This window comes from Malania oleifera, chromosome 5, assembly GCF_029873635.1.
Source record: "Malania oleifera isolate guangnan ecotype guangnan chromosome 5, ASM2987363v1, whole genome shotgun sequence".
Classification (NCBI taxonomy): Eukaryota; Viridiplantae; Streptophyta; class Magnoliopsida; order Santalales; family Ximeniaceae; genus Malania; species Malania oleifera.
Genome location: NC_080421.1, coordinates 40,923,373 through 40,940,835, shown reverse-complemented (window position 1 = coordinate 40,940,835; position 17,463 = coordinate 40,923,373). Strand labels below are relative to the sequence as shown.

The following is a 17,463-nucleotide window of genomic DNA, read 5'->3' as shown; positions in this document are numbered from 1 at the left end:
GTTAATTTTCAAAAAGCAAGATCCTAGTATTTAAGGTGGACAAAGAAACAGGATGAAAAATAAATAAATAAATAAATAAAAGAAAAAGATCTTAAAGAAATATCAATTTACCACATCTTTGGATGCAGGGATGTCCTCTTGAGACCTGTGTTTTGAGTGGTCACCATACAAACCAGGTCCTGATGCATTTCTTCTAGAAAATGCTTCAACTGCACCTGAGAATCTATCACGAATTCCTTGCCCCACTGAAATAAAACGAAAAACAATTTTTTTGGAAATAAAAAAATTTGTAGACTGTTAAATGGAATGGCTTCTCTCTTTTCCCATTAGGAATTTGGCACTCCAAAAAATTTTCAAAATAGAACCCATATATTGATATTGAGAAAAGCAAATTGCATCTCTTCAACACATTAGTTACAGCTTGGCATTCAGACAATTATTTCGCACATGAAGAACTAAATTCAGTTAAAATTCCAGAGAAAAATTACTTCAAAAAACTTTTTAACCAGATGAACTAGTAGTATATTCATTTCAAAATCCAGTTTGCTTGCGTAAGAAACAGACCTGAGACCCTTTCTGGTCTTTCCACAGATGGTCCTGCATTAAAGCCTGCTTTTCCACTGGGATGCTAAAAAAAGGAGAAGAGATGACATAAGAAGCATTATTGTGAGTTTAGATAACAGAAATCCACACCAAGTAAACAAGTACTAACCCGTCCTCTTGAGCTAGCTCCAATCTGAGGGTATTTCAATATGGTCCAGTCAAATACATAGTCAAACTGATAACCTATAAGGAGCAGCACCGTAAGAGCTTGCTATGGTCGAAAGAAACCCATCGAGATCATTGAGCTCCTAAGCTAGTTACCAAAGAAATTTGTCTAGCGTCATTTACCTTCCCGAATAAATAAGTCCCGAAAAAGCCTCTTCAAATATGAATAATCTGGTTTATCTTCAAACCGTAATGATCGACAATAATGGAAGAATGAGGTGAACTCTGATGGGTATGATTTGCAAAGCACCTGTTGATCATATTTGTACCTAACTTAAATGCACATACAGAAATATTTGGAAACATGAATACTGATTGAAAGCCAGGCCAACCGCTGAGCCCTTGTAGAAGAGAATTTCACTATCCCATGTTTGGGCACTGTAGTTCAGACGATGGATTTGGATTTATGCCAATTTGAATAAGACATAATACAAAATAGAATCAAGTTTTGTCCAAATCCATACAAATCCAAATCCAAATCCAAGGACTGAAACTAATGCCCCCAAACACCTTAAAGATGATTTAGGCGCTTCCTGCAGGGACCAAAAATAATGCTGCAGTGGAAATAGCGTTTTAGTTTACATTAGAAGTTGGAAGGGGTGGGATAGACCCAGGATACCTTCTACCATAGTGATTTAAAGAATTGACAGCAATTCATTGCACTAGATCATGCAGAGTGGAAGAAAGAGATTCATGAAGCCAACTCCACCTGCTGGAATTAAGGCTTTGTGGTGGTAGGGTGGTGGTGGGGTAGGGTGGTGGTGGTTATGCTCTCAGTGAGGCACAAACTTAGGCCAAGATGTATAGGCTACAAGCCAAGATTTAACTCAGAAGTAAATACGTACATACATACAGTCATAAATACATATATATCCAAAAACTTTAAAACTTCTGTTAATTTATTGTATTATATATATATAAAACTATAATTACAAAAACAAAAATAATAATAATAATAATCCAAAACCTTCATTAATCAATATTCACTAGGACAAGGTGTGCCGAGCTTGAATTATGATTTATATGGCAGAGCCTGAAATAAACAAGTTGGCATGGTCCTATAGGCCTACACGCATGCCAAGGAGGGCCTCAAAGCTTACTCCATGAAACAGCGAGCCCAAAGGTATGACCCAGCCATTCATTCTTGAGATGGCCTCATGCTGCCCCATAGTCCCCAGAAGTGGGGCTGATTTGGGGGTGGGAAGTGGATTAGGCCCTGAAATCCTGGTCTCAACAGAATTAGGGCCCTAAAAAACATCATTACTATCAACATCATTGCCTACATCGTGGCGACCACCATCATCCTTGACCACCTCCCATAACCATTGCCACCATTCATGGCTGCCACCAACCACTGCCCACCTTTGCTACCTCCATTTTTCTGCTGTCGACCTGCACTTAACATTGAAACTGCAAGCTGCTATCTTCACCACCCCCACCTGCCAATGCTCCCATTATATCACTTCCTCAACACCCTCCACACCATCCCCAGTACCACTTCAACAGTACCTTCATTTTGCCAACCCACTGCCATGACCACAAGGCAACCCCCAACTAACCCAATACCACTTCAAATCAGCTCTAACGAGCACTGTCCCATTACAAGCATAACCCAAGTATCACTTTCTAAGCGTCATCTTGGTCACTATCAACTCATCTAATGGTCCTCATCGTTATAACCTTCATTTTAATTTATTAGTTTTTGGGCAAATCTCAAAACAACTTAATCGTGGCTGAATCTATGATTATCTATTGATTCACCTCATGAATCTGACAAATCAATCTGAATCCGTCGACTCACACAATTCTAGACCTATCTTATCCTGACACACCCAACTGGATAGAAACCTGAAAAACAGCACTTTTTTATTGCTTTTATTTTTACATGATTACTTTCCATTTATTGCCTAGGTCAATTTTGCGCTAAAAAAGAGGAAAAATAGAACTTTAGGTTTTATTTTGCCCTCACAAAACCATTCTTCACTCTGGGAGAAGTAGTGTTCTACCATTAACAAGGGGCAGAACACTCATCTGCTAAGGTGGCACTAATGTTTGGTTGTGTTGTTAAGATTCTAAGCTTGTTTTTTTAGTGGTTTGTTCTAACGTTTTAAAAAGGCCCAACCGAGGCTCACCTCAAGAGAAAGCATGCCTAAAACACCTAGACGTTCCATCTAAAATACCAAAGCCCAAAATATCTAACACATTAGACGCTGAGGCTTACGCATTCATACAAAAGGCATGCCTTTTGCACCTTTTTAGTTGAGACTTACGTGTTTTGGATGTGTGATTCTGAAGTTAAATTTGGCTAGAAAATTTTGAATCATGTTTATATAAAAGGAATGTCATAATATGAGTTGATTTCTAGAAGTCTTGAACTTCAACCTTTCCAAAATAATAGAGAGTTGTACCTTAGATCTTGAAAGTAACTTGAACTTTGTAATCTTATGGCTATCTCTTGTCATGATTTACGTAACGAATTCAAGTTAGCAATTTCTAAATGGCCAACAAGTAGTTTGAAAATTATTTTTGAACTTTTTGTTTACATTATACTTAATTTTTTCTTAATTTTAAAAATACAAGTAATTTATTTACATATTTTTATCTAAAATAAAATTCTTAAAAGGCTTATGCCCCAATGCCTTAAGGCTTGTAACCCTACGCCTTAAGGCTTATGCCTCACCTCTTAAGGATTTAAAACACCTCACTTTACACCTTCACCTTTTATGCATGAAAATGCAAGGTAAGGCTGCCTACTATAGACACATCGTGGTCCATCCCTTCCCTGGACCCCACATACACAGGATCTTTGTGCACTGAGCTGCCCTTTTTTTAAAATTGTTGCTTAACACCAAAAAATTCAATATTTTTTTAATTTTTTCTTGATTCCTTCCCTCAAACAGCATAAAGTTCATTTTTTTAATTAATATTTCTTGATTCATTCATTACTTTTCATTTGTTTAGGGAAAGCATACACATGAGAAGATTTTGTTTTTATAGTCAAAATTTATATTCAAATTTAATTGTATTTTACTATTTTGCAGCTTGTTCATATATCAACACATGCATATCATTTATAATTGATTTTAGAAATTTTTATCGAATGATTCAATTTGATTCTCAGTTCAATTCCTAAAATTGGAATTCGATTCACAATTCAAATCTCAATTTGACAACTATGTATTTTAAAACTTAAAAAATAAATGTTTTATTAACTTTACTGTTATGTCCTTCAAATTAGTGAAAATAGGTATCTACGGAGCAGTTTTAAGAATTTTAAAAAACCAATCCAAAATAACTGTCAGATGGGGGAATCCCCTTTCTATTAGAAATAGATACTACTAGAAAGGGATTCCCCATTCAACAGTGCCTTTGACTTGTTTTTCTAAATGCCTAAAACATCCGTATAAATACTTTTATTCTCTACTGCAATAGAAGAAACCAACAATGGTACAACTGTAAAAATAAAAATGACTTGGCCTTGTTTTCTAAATTCCTAAAATGTCCCTATACCTACTTCTATATTGAAATAATAGAATCCAACAATGATACAATTGTAAAACTAAAAACAGAACACACATATAATTACTTTTTAAAACTGAAAAGGACTTAGGGAGACAATGTAGTACATTTATGATGTCAATAACGAGCATTGATGTTGATGAAAGGCTATGTTGGCGTGAGTACCTGTTGCTATATCTGTATATCAAAACACAAAGCAATATCTCTCTCTCTCTTGCATGATGTTATCTCTCAATCCTCACCTTTGTTCTCCCTCTGCTATGGTGTCGAGCAAAAGCCATGACGGAGCAGAATCTCAATCAGTTAGTCCAGATCAAAGGTCCTTCAATCTAAGACTAGAGAGAACAAGTATGAGGTTTTGTGCTGATCAAGAAGAACATGACAAGGACTCAATGGGTGGGGGCAACTCTGTTGGCAGTACAATGGGGTTTGTAAAGTTTGGCTTTGGCATGGTCGCAATTCAGCAGGATTGTTCAGAGAAAATGATTTGGTCATATTGACTTTGTTGTAACAATCAGGCCAACTCGAATGAGTAGATTTTGTGAGGTGAGAATCAGATCTAATGAGAATGAATATTCAATCTTTTTTCGCAAGGTTTAAAAGGAGAAAATTGATGATAATTTGCGGAAGGTCTACAGGGCTGATAGGTGGATGCAAATTGAATGGATCCAATATCAAAAGGTACAGAATCATAAAGACAAAATTTGGTGTCTGTGGAGTGAGATTGTAAAGGGAGAACTGCTTTGGAGTCATCTGTTCATTGCTGGCGCGTGTGTTTCCTAGGAATGATGGAGTTTTCTGGCAGGAAGGAAGTTCAGCAGGTGTTGGAGATGATCAATTAGGGTTTCCAAAGGGTAGTGCAGTCAAAATGGTCAAGGGAGCAAGCTGGAATGGGTGGGGGCAATTCATGTTCACTTGGACTTACGTCAGCTACCCCAAAAGTTGGGGCCTGGTCCAGCCCAACTAGAGGTCTCTAATGGGGATAAACAACATCTAAGTTTTAACAGTTAAGCCCAACAAGCCGGAAATAGGCCCAGTAATTGAAAGATTCCCAATCTCCGCATATTTTCTCTCGTAGGCCAAGATTTAATAAAGATGGAAAAAATGCTCAAGTTTTGCATGGACACCATTTCACTCACAGGAAATGAGCAGCCAGACCCACCCAAAAATCAGAAGATCCAACTATCAACCTGAAGCCATCAAGTAGGAAATCTGTATTTAGTAATCATACTCTACTGTTGGAGACCTATCCAAGCAGGCAAGAAATTATTTAGCAGGAACCAGAGTTGGGAAGTACTCTACCAGTTGTGGAGAGGAATGATGTTGTTGATGATGTGCAGAAATCATGGAAGCTACCCAGAATTCATAAAGTGCCAGAGCAACCATATTGATAAGGGGGCAATGGCGGTTGCCAATAACACTCTTAATGGAGACCAGATTCATACGGGGGCAAAATTATAGTGGAAGCAAATATAGAAGGGGGGTTGTAAAGAAAGTCACTTTCCTTGGGTCTAGTAAGGCTTTTGCTCATCTAAAAGCTTCGCAAGCAGGTTTTGAGATGGCAAATTTCTCAAGGAAAAAAAGCTTAATCAATAGGCTGGAACTACTAAATTTTAAAGAGAAATAAAAAGTTGTTCTACTTTGGAGACTCTGGCTGACTTCACAAGTGGATCAGGGTACAAAGGTGGTGAGAGCGGTTGGTCAATAGCAAATAAAAATGGGGTAATGAGTTTGATGAGCTTGCATATGATAGTGAATTTGTGTGAAATGGATGTTATTGTTGGACTAAGTTCAGGAGCAATATGGGTAAGATTTGGATACCTAAGATTTTCCTAGGGGTGTAATCGGTTCAGTTCGGTTCGGTCGGTTTTTGCAAAATCCCCCGTCTAAACCTAATTATTCGGTCTAAATGTTTATGAACCAATAGAAAATATTCGGTTCAGTTCGGTTTGTATTGGTCGGTTAGGCCTTGTAATGGACCTTGATTATGCCTACTAAAAATTAGCAGACCTTGTTAAATTACCAATTTAATTAGAAAGTTTTCCAATGGAATTCTTATTGGAAATACAATTGGATATGACTTCTAAAAAAATGAATTGTTGAATTGGTTTTTTAGGAGATGTTTAAAAATATGAAAAATTTTATCAATTACGCTCTTTAGAAATTTCAAAATTGGTAATTGAATTTGCCTTCTCTGTTCAGTTTCGTTCTTTCAGTTTCATAAAACATAAAACTGACCGAACCAAAACATTCGATTTACTGATTTTTTGAACCGAACTAAACTTGGTTCAGTCAGTTTCATCAGTTTCATTACATCCCTAAATTTTGCAGGTGATGTATTCCTTGTCAGCAACACCTTTAGAAGGTTTTGAATGTGTGATGGTTGGATAAAGATATTCAAGTGACTAATCTTATAGGACATTGTATTTTGCCTACTCCTGTCTACTCTGAGGAGGTGAGAGAGAAGGACACTATAGCTCATAAATTGATAGATGAGATGGATTTGTTGTTATCTATCCTGGAAAGTAGCACGAATGGATAGTGTAGCAAGAGCAAGAAAAAAGTTCAACTTGAACCCCTAATTTAAAGTGCTCTGTAGGTTCTGCTGGAAAGGATTAAGAAGAGGTTTCTAGAACTAGTTGTCAGAGGTCTCTCTCTTTTTAGATTTCAGTATTTCTTCTGAGAATTTGTAGTCCTCCTTTTGGTTGTGCTTCTTTCTTCTCATTCTCAATAAATTACTTTTCCTATAAAAAAAAATTGCAAAATTATCTTATATGACACCAGTACAAGTGATGGGGGGTGCATGTCCAAGTTTTGGGCTTGCCTGTTTTCCAAGGATAATTATTCTAAATTGTCCAATCAAAGTACCCACATCCAACATCCAAGCATTGCATTCAAATATATGAAGTGAAGGATTATGGTGTCTGAGATATAAAGAAAAAGGCTACTATTATGATACCTCGATGGGAGTCAACATTTTCTTTTCGCTAATCTTGTCATATTTCTGCTTTTTGGTGCCTGCTTTCAATCCCTGCCAGGGAAGACTGATGCAAAGAAATTGTATACAATGGATTAGAAATGAAAAGGATACGTAGTGATGACACATTAAAAAAAAAATAGGATCAGTGCTTAAAAGAATGATAAAATGATAGTATCACTATTATATATATACAACCTTCCTCTTAGGAAATACATAAGCACATAACCAAGAGATTCCAGATCATCCCTTCTGCTTTGCTCTGCCAGTATATTAAAAGAAAACAAAAATTAGATAGAGCATAAAAAGCAAAGAACATTTGCAATCATCCATATCCCATCAACAGTTGGGAGTATATGATGATGCTGTGCATCTCTTACCAACTCCAAGGTGAGTGTTAACACTTGCATAGCGAGCTGTGCCTGTAAGATTTTTGTTTTCCCTGCAGCAAAAAAAAAAAATGTAAATAAAAGCTGATAAATCTCCACCACAAACTTTTAGAAGGCTAATACTAACAATGACATCAAATGACACACTTCTACTCAAAAAAAAAAAAAACAAAAAGTAAAAGAAAAAACAACCAAGCCAGTCATAAACTTCAACTAATTGTGAACCACACAAGCTCTTTCTTTTCCCCATTTAATGCACTCATGCCACACTAATGTAGAACTGAGAGCCACAACTTGGTTAGATAGGGTTCAAGCCTATTTGGAGGTCCCATCCCAAGGGCAGGAAGTGTGATTGAGTCACTTTGATAATTAAAGAACTATTTTATCTTTAGGATTATCTTCAGGAGATTACTCAATTATGGAGTCTTAGAAATTTCAATGAAAGGGTTTGTCATAATTTTCACATTTTATATTTTTCTGTAAATGATCATGATGAAATAGGATTTAGGAAGGCCTGAAATTAATGACTTTGAATTGAATGTGTCGTCTTTTCCTATCTCTCTCCTTTTCTTCCCCTTCCCTTCCCTTTTTTCATGGCCAATCCCAATCTGGTATCAGGGCCAGAGGATCCATACCTCCCCCTTTTTCTTCTCCTTATTCCTCATTGCCCTCCACTACGCCTGCTCTTGAAGCCCTCCACGCTTCCTTATTCTCAGTCAATCAAAAGATAAACTGAAAATAAAATAAAAAAACCAGCTTTGGCAGCCAAAACTTTTCGGCCAGTCTATTCTATGAAACAAACACAGACTTAAGGCCATACTAAGCCACATCTCAACCCGATCCAAATTCCAAGCACAACCCTCCAGAGCCAAGGTTTAGGTGATCTGAACCAGTCCGAACTTGTTCAATAGTATTTTCCAATTAATGTATTCCTTCTGCTTTTCCTCTTCTTTTTTCTTGAGTTTCCATCATACACAGTTGTCAAATCAAGATTTGAATTGTGAATCAAAATTCCAATTTTGGAATCGAGAATCAAATCAAATCATAACATTCAGTACAAAATTCCAAAACAAATTCAAAATTACATGTGTATATTGATATATAAACAATAACTGAAGTAATAAAATACATAAAAATATTGACAATTAAAAAAACCATATTTCATGTGTATGCTTTCCCTAAACAAATGAAAAGCAAGAGAACGAGTTAGGAAATACTAATAAAACAATGAACTTCATGCTGTTTAAGGGAAGGAATCAAGAAAAAAATAATAAAAAAATTGACCTTTTGGGGTTTATCAATAATTTTAAAAAATAATATTTCCCGCATATTCTTTCTCAGATTAAAAAAGAAAAAAAAAATTAACTTAAAAAATGATAATAATTGAACATACTACTAAAAAAAAAACCTTCTGAATATTAACAACACAATGAAACATGAGTACCACCTTCGCCGGTGACTGTTCCACCCCTTCTTCCCAATGGCAGAACACTATACTCCTAGAGTGAGGAATGGTTTTGTGCAGGGAAAGACCTAAGTTCTGTTTTCTCCTCTTTCTAAGCACAAAACTGACATATACAAGGAATGGAAAGTAATTGTGTAAAAATAAAAGCAATAAAAAAGAAAGAAATGTTGTTTTGGGGCTTTTAAACTTGTCAGGTATGTCAGGATATGATAGGTCCAGAATTGTGTGAATCGATAGATTTGGCAATGATTCAATTGTTTTAGATTCACTAGTAAGATTTGAATCGATTTGGTGCGGAATTTATATGAATCATATGAATCGAATGGTGAATAGTAAGATTCTGACAACTATGCCCTCATACTAAAAAAATTAAATAGTTAATAAAATATTTTTAAACTTAAAAAGAAGAAAAAAATAAAAAAGAATCACCAAAAGAAAATCAGAGAACATGGCTAATGCTGAACTTTCTTAGGAGGTTAAGTCCCAAAACCTTGAAGACTCTATCCTCCCACCTTTCTGGAAAAACTCCAGTAGGCTCTCTATCTCATCAGTGGACTGGTGCCACTACTGCTGCCCTTGTTATTTCGAAAATAGGAGATTGGCCTGATTTTTGAGGTATTAGATTAGTTGTTCTGACTTTTGAGGTATTAGTTTGAAGAATGATTTATTCCCTGGAAAATTATTTTCAGTGGTGTGACCTGATTGAAACACGGAAGCTGTATCTTGCTGAGTCCACACTCAAGGTGCTCACATTTGGCAGCTCAAGCAGCAAGAAATATTCCAGATCCATTCAGAGATGAGGATGATATGAAATATGTGTTATGCAGGACCAATTTGTTTTCCCCAATTATCAACAATGCACTTACCTACAGCTTTTGGGGTGGAACAGGAAGATCACATGACTGTCTCAGACAGTCAGACTACACCAGAAGATTTTGTTAATTGGCCACCCAGGCAGATACAGAATGGAAAGAAGATGTTATCATTGCCTTGTATCGGCAAGGGTTGAAGCCTGTGATTGGCAGAGCGCCTCACAAATTTGCAACATGTCACCTTATTACAGCTGGAAATGCAATTCAGATTGCAACTCAGGTGGAAGAGGATATGCAGCATCATGTTCCTAAACTCTGCCTTAGTCTGAGAGGCCTCTTGTGCATGAAAAATCGATTGATTAATTGGGTATGACTGCTTTTCATGCTCCTTTAGGGTTCCACAACGTCTAAAGTTTAGAACATACAGGAGGTTTTAAAGCTTTTGAGTGGGATTTATTTATGCAAATGCCAAGCCTTCACTCACCACACTGCTATGTGCCCTACTCATGGCATGGCACTTGGCAACAATAAAGATGAAGATAACACTAATTTTTTAAGCTAAGACTGGTGTCATAAGAGATGATGAATGTGACAATTCTGCCTATCCTTCCTGTCTAGTTCTTCACCATATGCTATCCTCAATTGAGAGTGATACTAGGAAGCATAATCAATATCTTTTGGACTCAGGTAATCCGTCAGAATAGTGTCCTTAATTATTGATCCCAATAACCGCCCCAATGTAATCTTGGAGGAAGCTGCGCAGGAGCTGCATTTGAAGCTTGAGCCTCATCCCCATCCTTACAATATCACTTGGGTCTACAATACCAATCTATAGGTGAACGATTGTAGCGTGCTCATCTACAAGATTAGATCATTGGTGGAAACAGCGCAATGTGATATTCTCCCTCTCAAGATTTGTCATGATCACAGACTAAAGGCGCACCCTTGGCTGTATAACAGGATGTCTTTCTCTCTTACAATTCTTGCGGAAATTCTTACTCTCTCACCATCAATAAGTACAAACCGATGCTTTCACGTCTCATGATCTTCTAATACTGTCATCGCTTTTCTTGTGCAGCATGTTGACTATTATTCTGGTGAGGGTACTCTTGGTCCTTTCCCCACCTCAACAGAGTCTAATATTTCTCTGCAAGGGGGGTGGAGATAGGTTCAAGCCTATTCGCAGGCCCTGTCCCAAGGGCAAGAAACGCAACTGGACAATTTAGTACATAGATAACTAACTATTTATCTTTTGGGATTGTCTTTGGTAGTTTCAGCAAAGGAAAAAGAAAAGAAAGAGAAAGAGAGATCTGTGGGCAAAGGAAAAAATAAAGATGCATAGTTTCATGTGAATTATGCTCACAACCATGCCTTTAACTTCATAGCTATGAGCGCCTTTCAGATCCTAACTCTACAATTTAGAGCTTAAGGGTTGACAGTTGATATGCATCTCACAAGATCACCAACCATGCAGAGAATGCTTTCTTTCTGTCCTCTGCCCACCATAAAAATTCCTAGCAGTAGCATGAAAAATAGTCTAGACAAGAAAATGGAAACATGAATAATTGAAGTCAACAACCAATTTGGCAAAGATTGGAAACAAGTAAAGAAAAATACAAAAAGGTCAATGGGGATTGGGGCCACACAAAGGTATGGTCATTAATGATGATAAAGCTTGATATACAACCTAACAGCTTAGGCCTTTAGGTAAAGTGGTAATCTAACATCGTATCAGAGCTATGGTAGCCAGGAGTCCTTGCATTTAGTCTTGTTTCCCGCGTTTATTATGTGGTGGTTAAAAGTTATTTTATTCCCTATGATGGAAGTCATTTATCATTTACTTATCTCTCCATGGGCAATCAGGCTGCACGTGCCGCACCCCCGCCCCCGTGGGGGGGGGGGGTTGTTAAAGCTTTGATATACATTGTTAGCCCACAATCTAATAGCTTAAGCTCTTAGGTGAAGTGGTAATCTAGCAATGATTAACACCTCAAAGAGAACTAATTCCAAGAACGAAAAAGAAAAGACCCAAAAAATAGGGGGAAACAGAGTCACACAACCCAGGACCAAGAATATAGTCTTCTCCTCCAGGATATCAGACTAAATATCAGAACCACGCCAATTAAATTAGCTAAAGCAGCTCCATAGTAGCATGCCAATTACTTGTACTACCAGCGAGGTCAATCCAGATACCTGAATTTCATTTCATGAATACATCATTTTACGGAATTCCTTTAACAAATTTATCCTCCCATATACCAGCAGGGTAGACATTTTCTTTTTCTTTGGTGAGTTCCCTTCTCATGTCACAACCTGGGCAAAGGACTACAGTCAAGATGGCTGGATAATTTGGCATTGGATAAGAAAGAGACAAGATATTGATGCTGCATTGTCTTCATGCCACTTTAGGTGCATCCTTCTCCTAACAGGATAGCAGATTACTTGGCCAAGGTTTCTTTCTTCTTCTTCTTCTTCTTCTTCTTCTTCTTCTTCTTCTTCTTTTTCAGAGTTGTTCTCCATTAAAAGGGAAAACTTCTATATATATAGATAAATCACAATTAAAAGAATCCATATACATTGTACATTTTTTAGAAGCTCACTTTTTTTAAATGTGTGTGTGTGTGCGTGTGTATGTGTGTTTTCCCCGTTTTGCATCAAGAGCCACATCCAATGATTAGGCCAGATAGTCCAATTACTCGTATGCATAGGAAGCCTTATTTCACATGAACATTTTATGCAAGAAAACAGTCAAGGTAGTGAATAATTATTGACTAGTCAAACACGAGTTGTATAAAAATATGTAAAGCCCAGGAGACGTCCATACAATCATAATTCATTTGCAATAGACAAGCCTTGGGGCACCAGGCACCTCTCTTTCATCCCTCCAATTTCTCAGGTGAAAATAAGGAACCAAAGAAGATATGACAGCCAATCCACATCAGTAATCAGACCAGAGAGTCCATTTACTCATAGGCAACTAGGTCTTTTATTGGTCCATGAACATTTTACACGATGGAACAGTCCACTCGTTAACAAATTCCTCTTACACAAAGCTGCGCTGTACAAAAATACATGCTCAGCAATGCCAATGCAATCATAATTCTTCCGTTGACAGTTGACAAACCCCAAGGGCATCCATGTAATCATCTTTTCGTTCATCCTTTAACAACTATTGAGTGAATTAAGAGCAAAGTCCCCATTCCAAACAACCTTCACATAATAATAATAATAATAATAGAAGTGGAAAGCTGCAACTATAGTTAGAGAAAAAAGCTTCCAAACAAGAAGATATAAGAGAAAAAAACTTCCAAACAAGAAGATATCAAAAAAATAAAAACAAAACCGACAAAAATAACAAACAGTAGGTGCACAACATGGGATAAATCAGCAACATAAGAAATCGCAATAATGACTTGCAAGCTAACCACGAGATGAATTACCTGTATGGTATGTGCTTATGAGTCTGAAGATCCCTATACTTTTTAGCAAGGCCATAATCAATGACGTACACCTATGATAATAATTTCAACAAGTTATAAAATTGGTCACAAAGCTGATATCCAAGTCAGAATATTTATAAGTGAATGGTCAATAATGATGGTTCTTCTCTGTAAAGAGGGAAAAAATTTAACATAAATTTCAACCACTTAAAAAAGTTAAATTACATAATTACCCAATCCAAGTGTGGGAATGGAATTTATTCTCAAGATAAAATTCAGAAAATAAAATAGCACAAAATTGACCAAATAAACAAAAGGCTGTCTTATTGACCATTTTATGTCATACCTGATTCAGCTATCAAATTTCATTTTTCCATAGTTCTATTCCATGTTAATTCAAACATTATTTATTCTAGAACTTATAAACCAAGCTAATGCAAGTCCAATCCCTTCTTTTAAATCTCTATTTTCAAAAGGAGGGCTAAAAATATGTGGGATAAGGCTCTTTTGTTCCTCATCTGCAGCAGGAGAAAACAAGAGAGAAACAAGAGAGCCTTCAAAGGGAAGTAGAAATCTACGTAGAAGTTGAACGAATCATTTCTCCATGCTCATTTCTTATTGGAATACAGGAAGTTCACACTTGTTTTAAAGACTTTCTTGATCTTTGATCACATCAGCTAGGAGCATGGTTTCAAATAACAACCGCAACTGTTACATAACACGGTTTTTTCGGTTACCGATACCGTTACGCACTGCAAAATCGGTGGGAAAAAAAATCACGGCTGTAGTGGCCATTACAGACCATGACCGTTACATAAAGGCTGCTACAGCCGTTATGTAACCGCTACAGGACTGTTACGCCAAAAAATTTATTTAATTTTTTACTTTTTCTTCTCACTTTTTCCCTCTCTTTCATAAATCATTCTCAATATACCATGTGATGAGAGGGGGAAATGATTATAATGAGAGGGGGCAAAGATTATAATGAGGATGACAACGATACAAAATTTACTATTTCTTTAAATACTCATAAGAGATGCATTAATTAACAATTTGAGATACTAACTTGTTAGAAAAATATTTTATTTTAACAATATTAATAATTTGATATCTATGTTCTATATTTTTCAACTTCAACCTTCTTCTTTTATAGTTATTCTATATTTGTATTTTTCGTATATCTTATGTGTCGAATAGATTAATGGAGTGTATAATGTATTTTGTTTTATTAATTAATTTAGCACACATAAGAATTTATCACAGATAAGAACAATGAGAAGTATAAATACGCGCGCACACGTAATTTTTCCATCAATGGTGGTTTAAAACAAATGTAAACTTGTTGCCCTTACCAAATAACTTAGTTAGTTAAACTAAAGGATCCAAAATACACTAAAACGCTTTCTAAGAAGGGTTAAAAGCTTAAAACATGCAATTACGCTAATATGCACAAGGATGTGTGTGCTTGAAAAAAATTCATGGGCGTTACACCCGCTTCCTGTTATGTAACATATACTACTCCCGCTTCCCATTACACCCATTACCATTACGTTACGCTACCCACTACCACGATTTAAAACCATGGCTAGGAGCCTGAGGGTTTATTTGTATAGCTTGCCTTGCTTTTTTTTTTTGGGGGGGGTATTCATTATTGACTTAACACTCACTTGCTCCCACAAGCCCTTCAAAGCACTTCAGCATGTGTGCATGTATATATGCTTCCAATATCTGAGATTTGTTGTTCTAAATACACCATACACACACACAAACACACATATATATAGGAAATATGCACAACCTAACCCCACATACCGACCATATTCCTAAAGGGGAGCCAAACCATCACATCTCCTCACTGGTTGTGTGTGCTCATGGTAGCTTGCTGATGTGAAGTCAGTTGCATACTGGTTCTAGAATACCGCTACTGTTCCGATGTTTTACTTGCTGGTTGTCGGCTGTTTTGACGCTTCGTGTGTTCATGATTGATTGCTTGCAATCTTGTATAAGTTTCTGGTTGATTTTGATTGTGTTCGATGACTATTTCCTTTTCTTACCTGCACTTGCTTCTAGTTACTGCCAGCCATAATACCTGTAGCTGTTGCCAGGGACATATTAAGTGCCATGGTGCTTTGTTGTGGTCTGCCCTGTTTTATGCAGTCAAGTCATTCCTCTGAATATTTGCAGCTTCAGTTCTGTGGCATGGATGTCTCTTGAAGTTCTGGACCTTTTTAAGGTCTGAACTGTTGTCCTTTGCTAGTGCTCACTGCTGTAATTCAGGATTGCTGCTGTGTTCTTGTAGGGGTGTGTGCTGATTGTAATGAATTGGGGGTGGTTCTAATGGAGTCTACAGAAAGCACTTCAGCTGATACTGTTATCATAAATCACAGCCATCAAATTGGTTAGATCCTCTAACAATTTACTGTGGTCCCAACAGTGCCTGTGTATGATAATGCAAAAGAAGTCCAAGTCTGCATTCTCCTTAGTCTCTAGACTCCAAGGATTATGAAGATTGGATGAAAGAGAATGACATATTGCTTGTGTGGTTCTTGAATAGCATAGATCCACGTATTGATGTGAATGTGATGTTTCATAGAATAGCCAAGGCTACATAAGATGATCTTTGAAAAAACTTCTGACAAGATAAAAATCAAACTCGTGCTTTTGACCTATATGAAAAAATTTTCAAATACAACTAAGAACCATCTTGGGTATTATAGTGCTCCAAAGGGAATGTGAGAGGAACTCAATATATATCAATAACTTAGTTGCGATTTTGAGATGATTACGAGGTGATGGGAAATTCTTGGCTGCCAAGTTTCCATTTAAGTTGAGTCCTTATGTTCAAACCATCCGTCGTGATCAAATTCTTGCCCGTGAATCCATAATATCCATGAATGAAGCACAAGCTAGAATCCAACAGATCACCAAAACGTCTGCTTCTCAAGCCTCTTCCATAATTGTTCAGCCATGGTTAGCACTACCTCAAACCGTGCTGGGTGAAGTGTTGGAGGACAAGGAGGAGGTCGAGGTTTGGATGGCACTTGTGGTAGAGATAGTGTATAAGGATAAGGAATGCGTCGTGCGATTCTCACATTTGCACACCTTGCACACATTGATCAAAGTTGGGATCTTCGTGAAAAACCTACTTGGGCCAATAAGCCTCTTACTGAGATTCTAGTGTTGGCACTTCAAGTGCAGCCCGCCACTCCAATGGGGCATTGAGTACATCATCTACCATGCCCCTGCAAAGAGTATAACAATTTTGTCCGCATGGTTCAACTTCAAGCTTTGTCTTCTGTGTCTAGTGATTCTGTGTTTCATCCCTTTAAACCACTACTTTACCCTAGGTCAATCTTGCTTATGGTTCACTGACAACAGATTCAGATTGTGCCTATATTCTTTTATTTCCTTATATTCCTCTTTCCCCTGTGTTATGTGCCTAAATTCCCTTGGACGTGATATTATTTAATCATTAACTAAATATCATAGTTGTTCGGTGACTTTTTTCCTTCTTATTGTGTTATTCAAGATCTCCAGACAATGAAGAGGATTGAAGGAGGGCCTGAGAAGGATGACTTGTACTATTTCAATAGTGGTGGTGGTAGATCAAGTTCTTGTTGTATGGCTTCTTCAATTTCTATGCACGGTGTTCCTTTGGATCAATGGCATGCTCGTTTGAATCATCCATCTCCTCAAAAATTACAACAAATTTTCTGATGTTCAAGTCTATTTCTCATTTTCAGTGTTCTATGCGTCAATAGGAAAGCATATTAGGACACCTTTTCCTTCTAACATTGAGTCTCATAGTAAATCATTGTTTTCTCTTATTCATTATTTGGGGCCCATGTATAGTCAAGAATTGATTGATCATTAATATTTTATCTTTTGCGGACTTTTCATGTATGACCTGAATCTATTAGTTAAATTGTTAAAAGACAGTCTGAATTTCTTAATGTATTTACTCAATTCTACCAAGAAGTAAAAACTCATAGTAACAGAAAATTTTACTGAGGATTGAAACAAAGTACAATAAATGAGGACAATGCGTCCTCTAATAACAAAGAGCAGCAACCAAAAAGATTATCGTAGAGCT

At 36.9% G+C, this 17,463-nt stretch overlaps 1 protein-coding gene across 2 annotated transcripts in view; it reads right to left on the bottom strand.

Annotated features, from left to right (window-relative positions):
- The window catches only part of LOC131155190 (casein kinase 1-like protein 10), a 28,620-nt gene that overhangs the window by 635 nt on the left and 10,522 nt on the right, over positions 1-17,463 (bottom strand). For both annotated transcript variants that reach the window (XM_058108142.1, XM_058108143.1), the window contains exons 6-13: positions 13,371-13,441; positions 7,645-7,706; positions 7,463-7,526; positions 7,247-7,331; positions 892-1,018; positions 713-786; positions 565-628; positions 112-245 (exon numbers count right to left, since the gene is read on the bottom strand). In XM_058108142.1, coding sequence (XP_057964125.1) covers positions 112-245; positions 565-628; positions 713-786; positions 892-1,018; positions 7,247-7,331; positions 7,463-7,526; positions 7,645-7,706; positions 13,371-13,441 — 681 coding nt within the window. The remainder of the gene's footprint in view (positions 1-111; positions 246-564; positions 629-712; positions 787-891; positions 1,019-7,246; positions 7,332-7,462; positions 7,527-7,644; positions 7,707-13,370; positions 13,442-17,463) is intronic.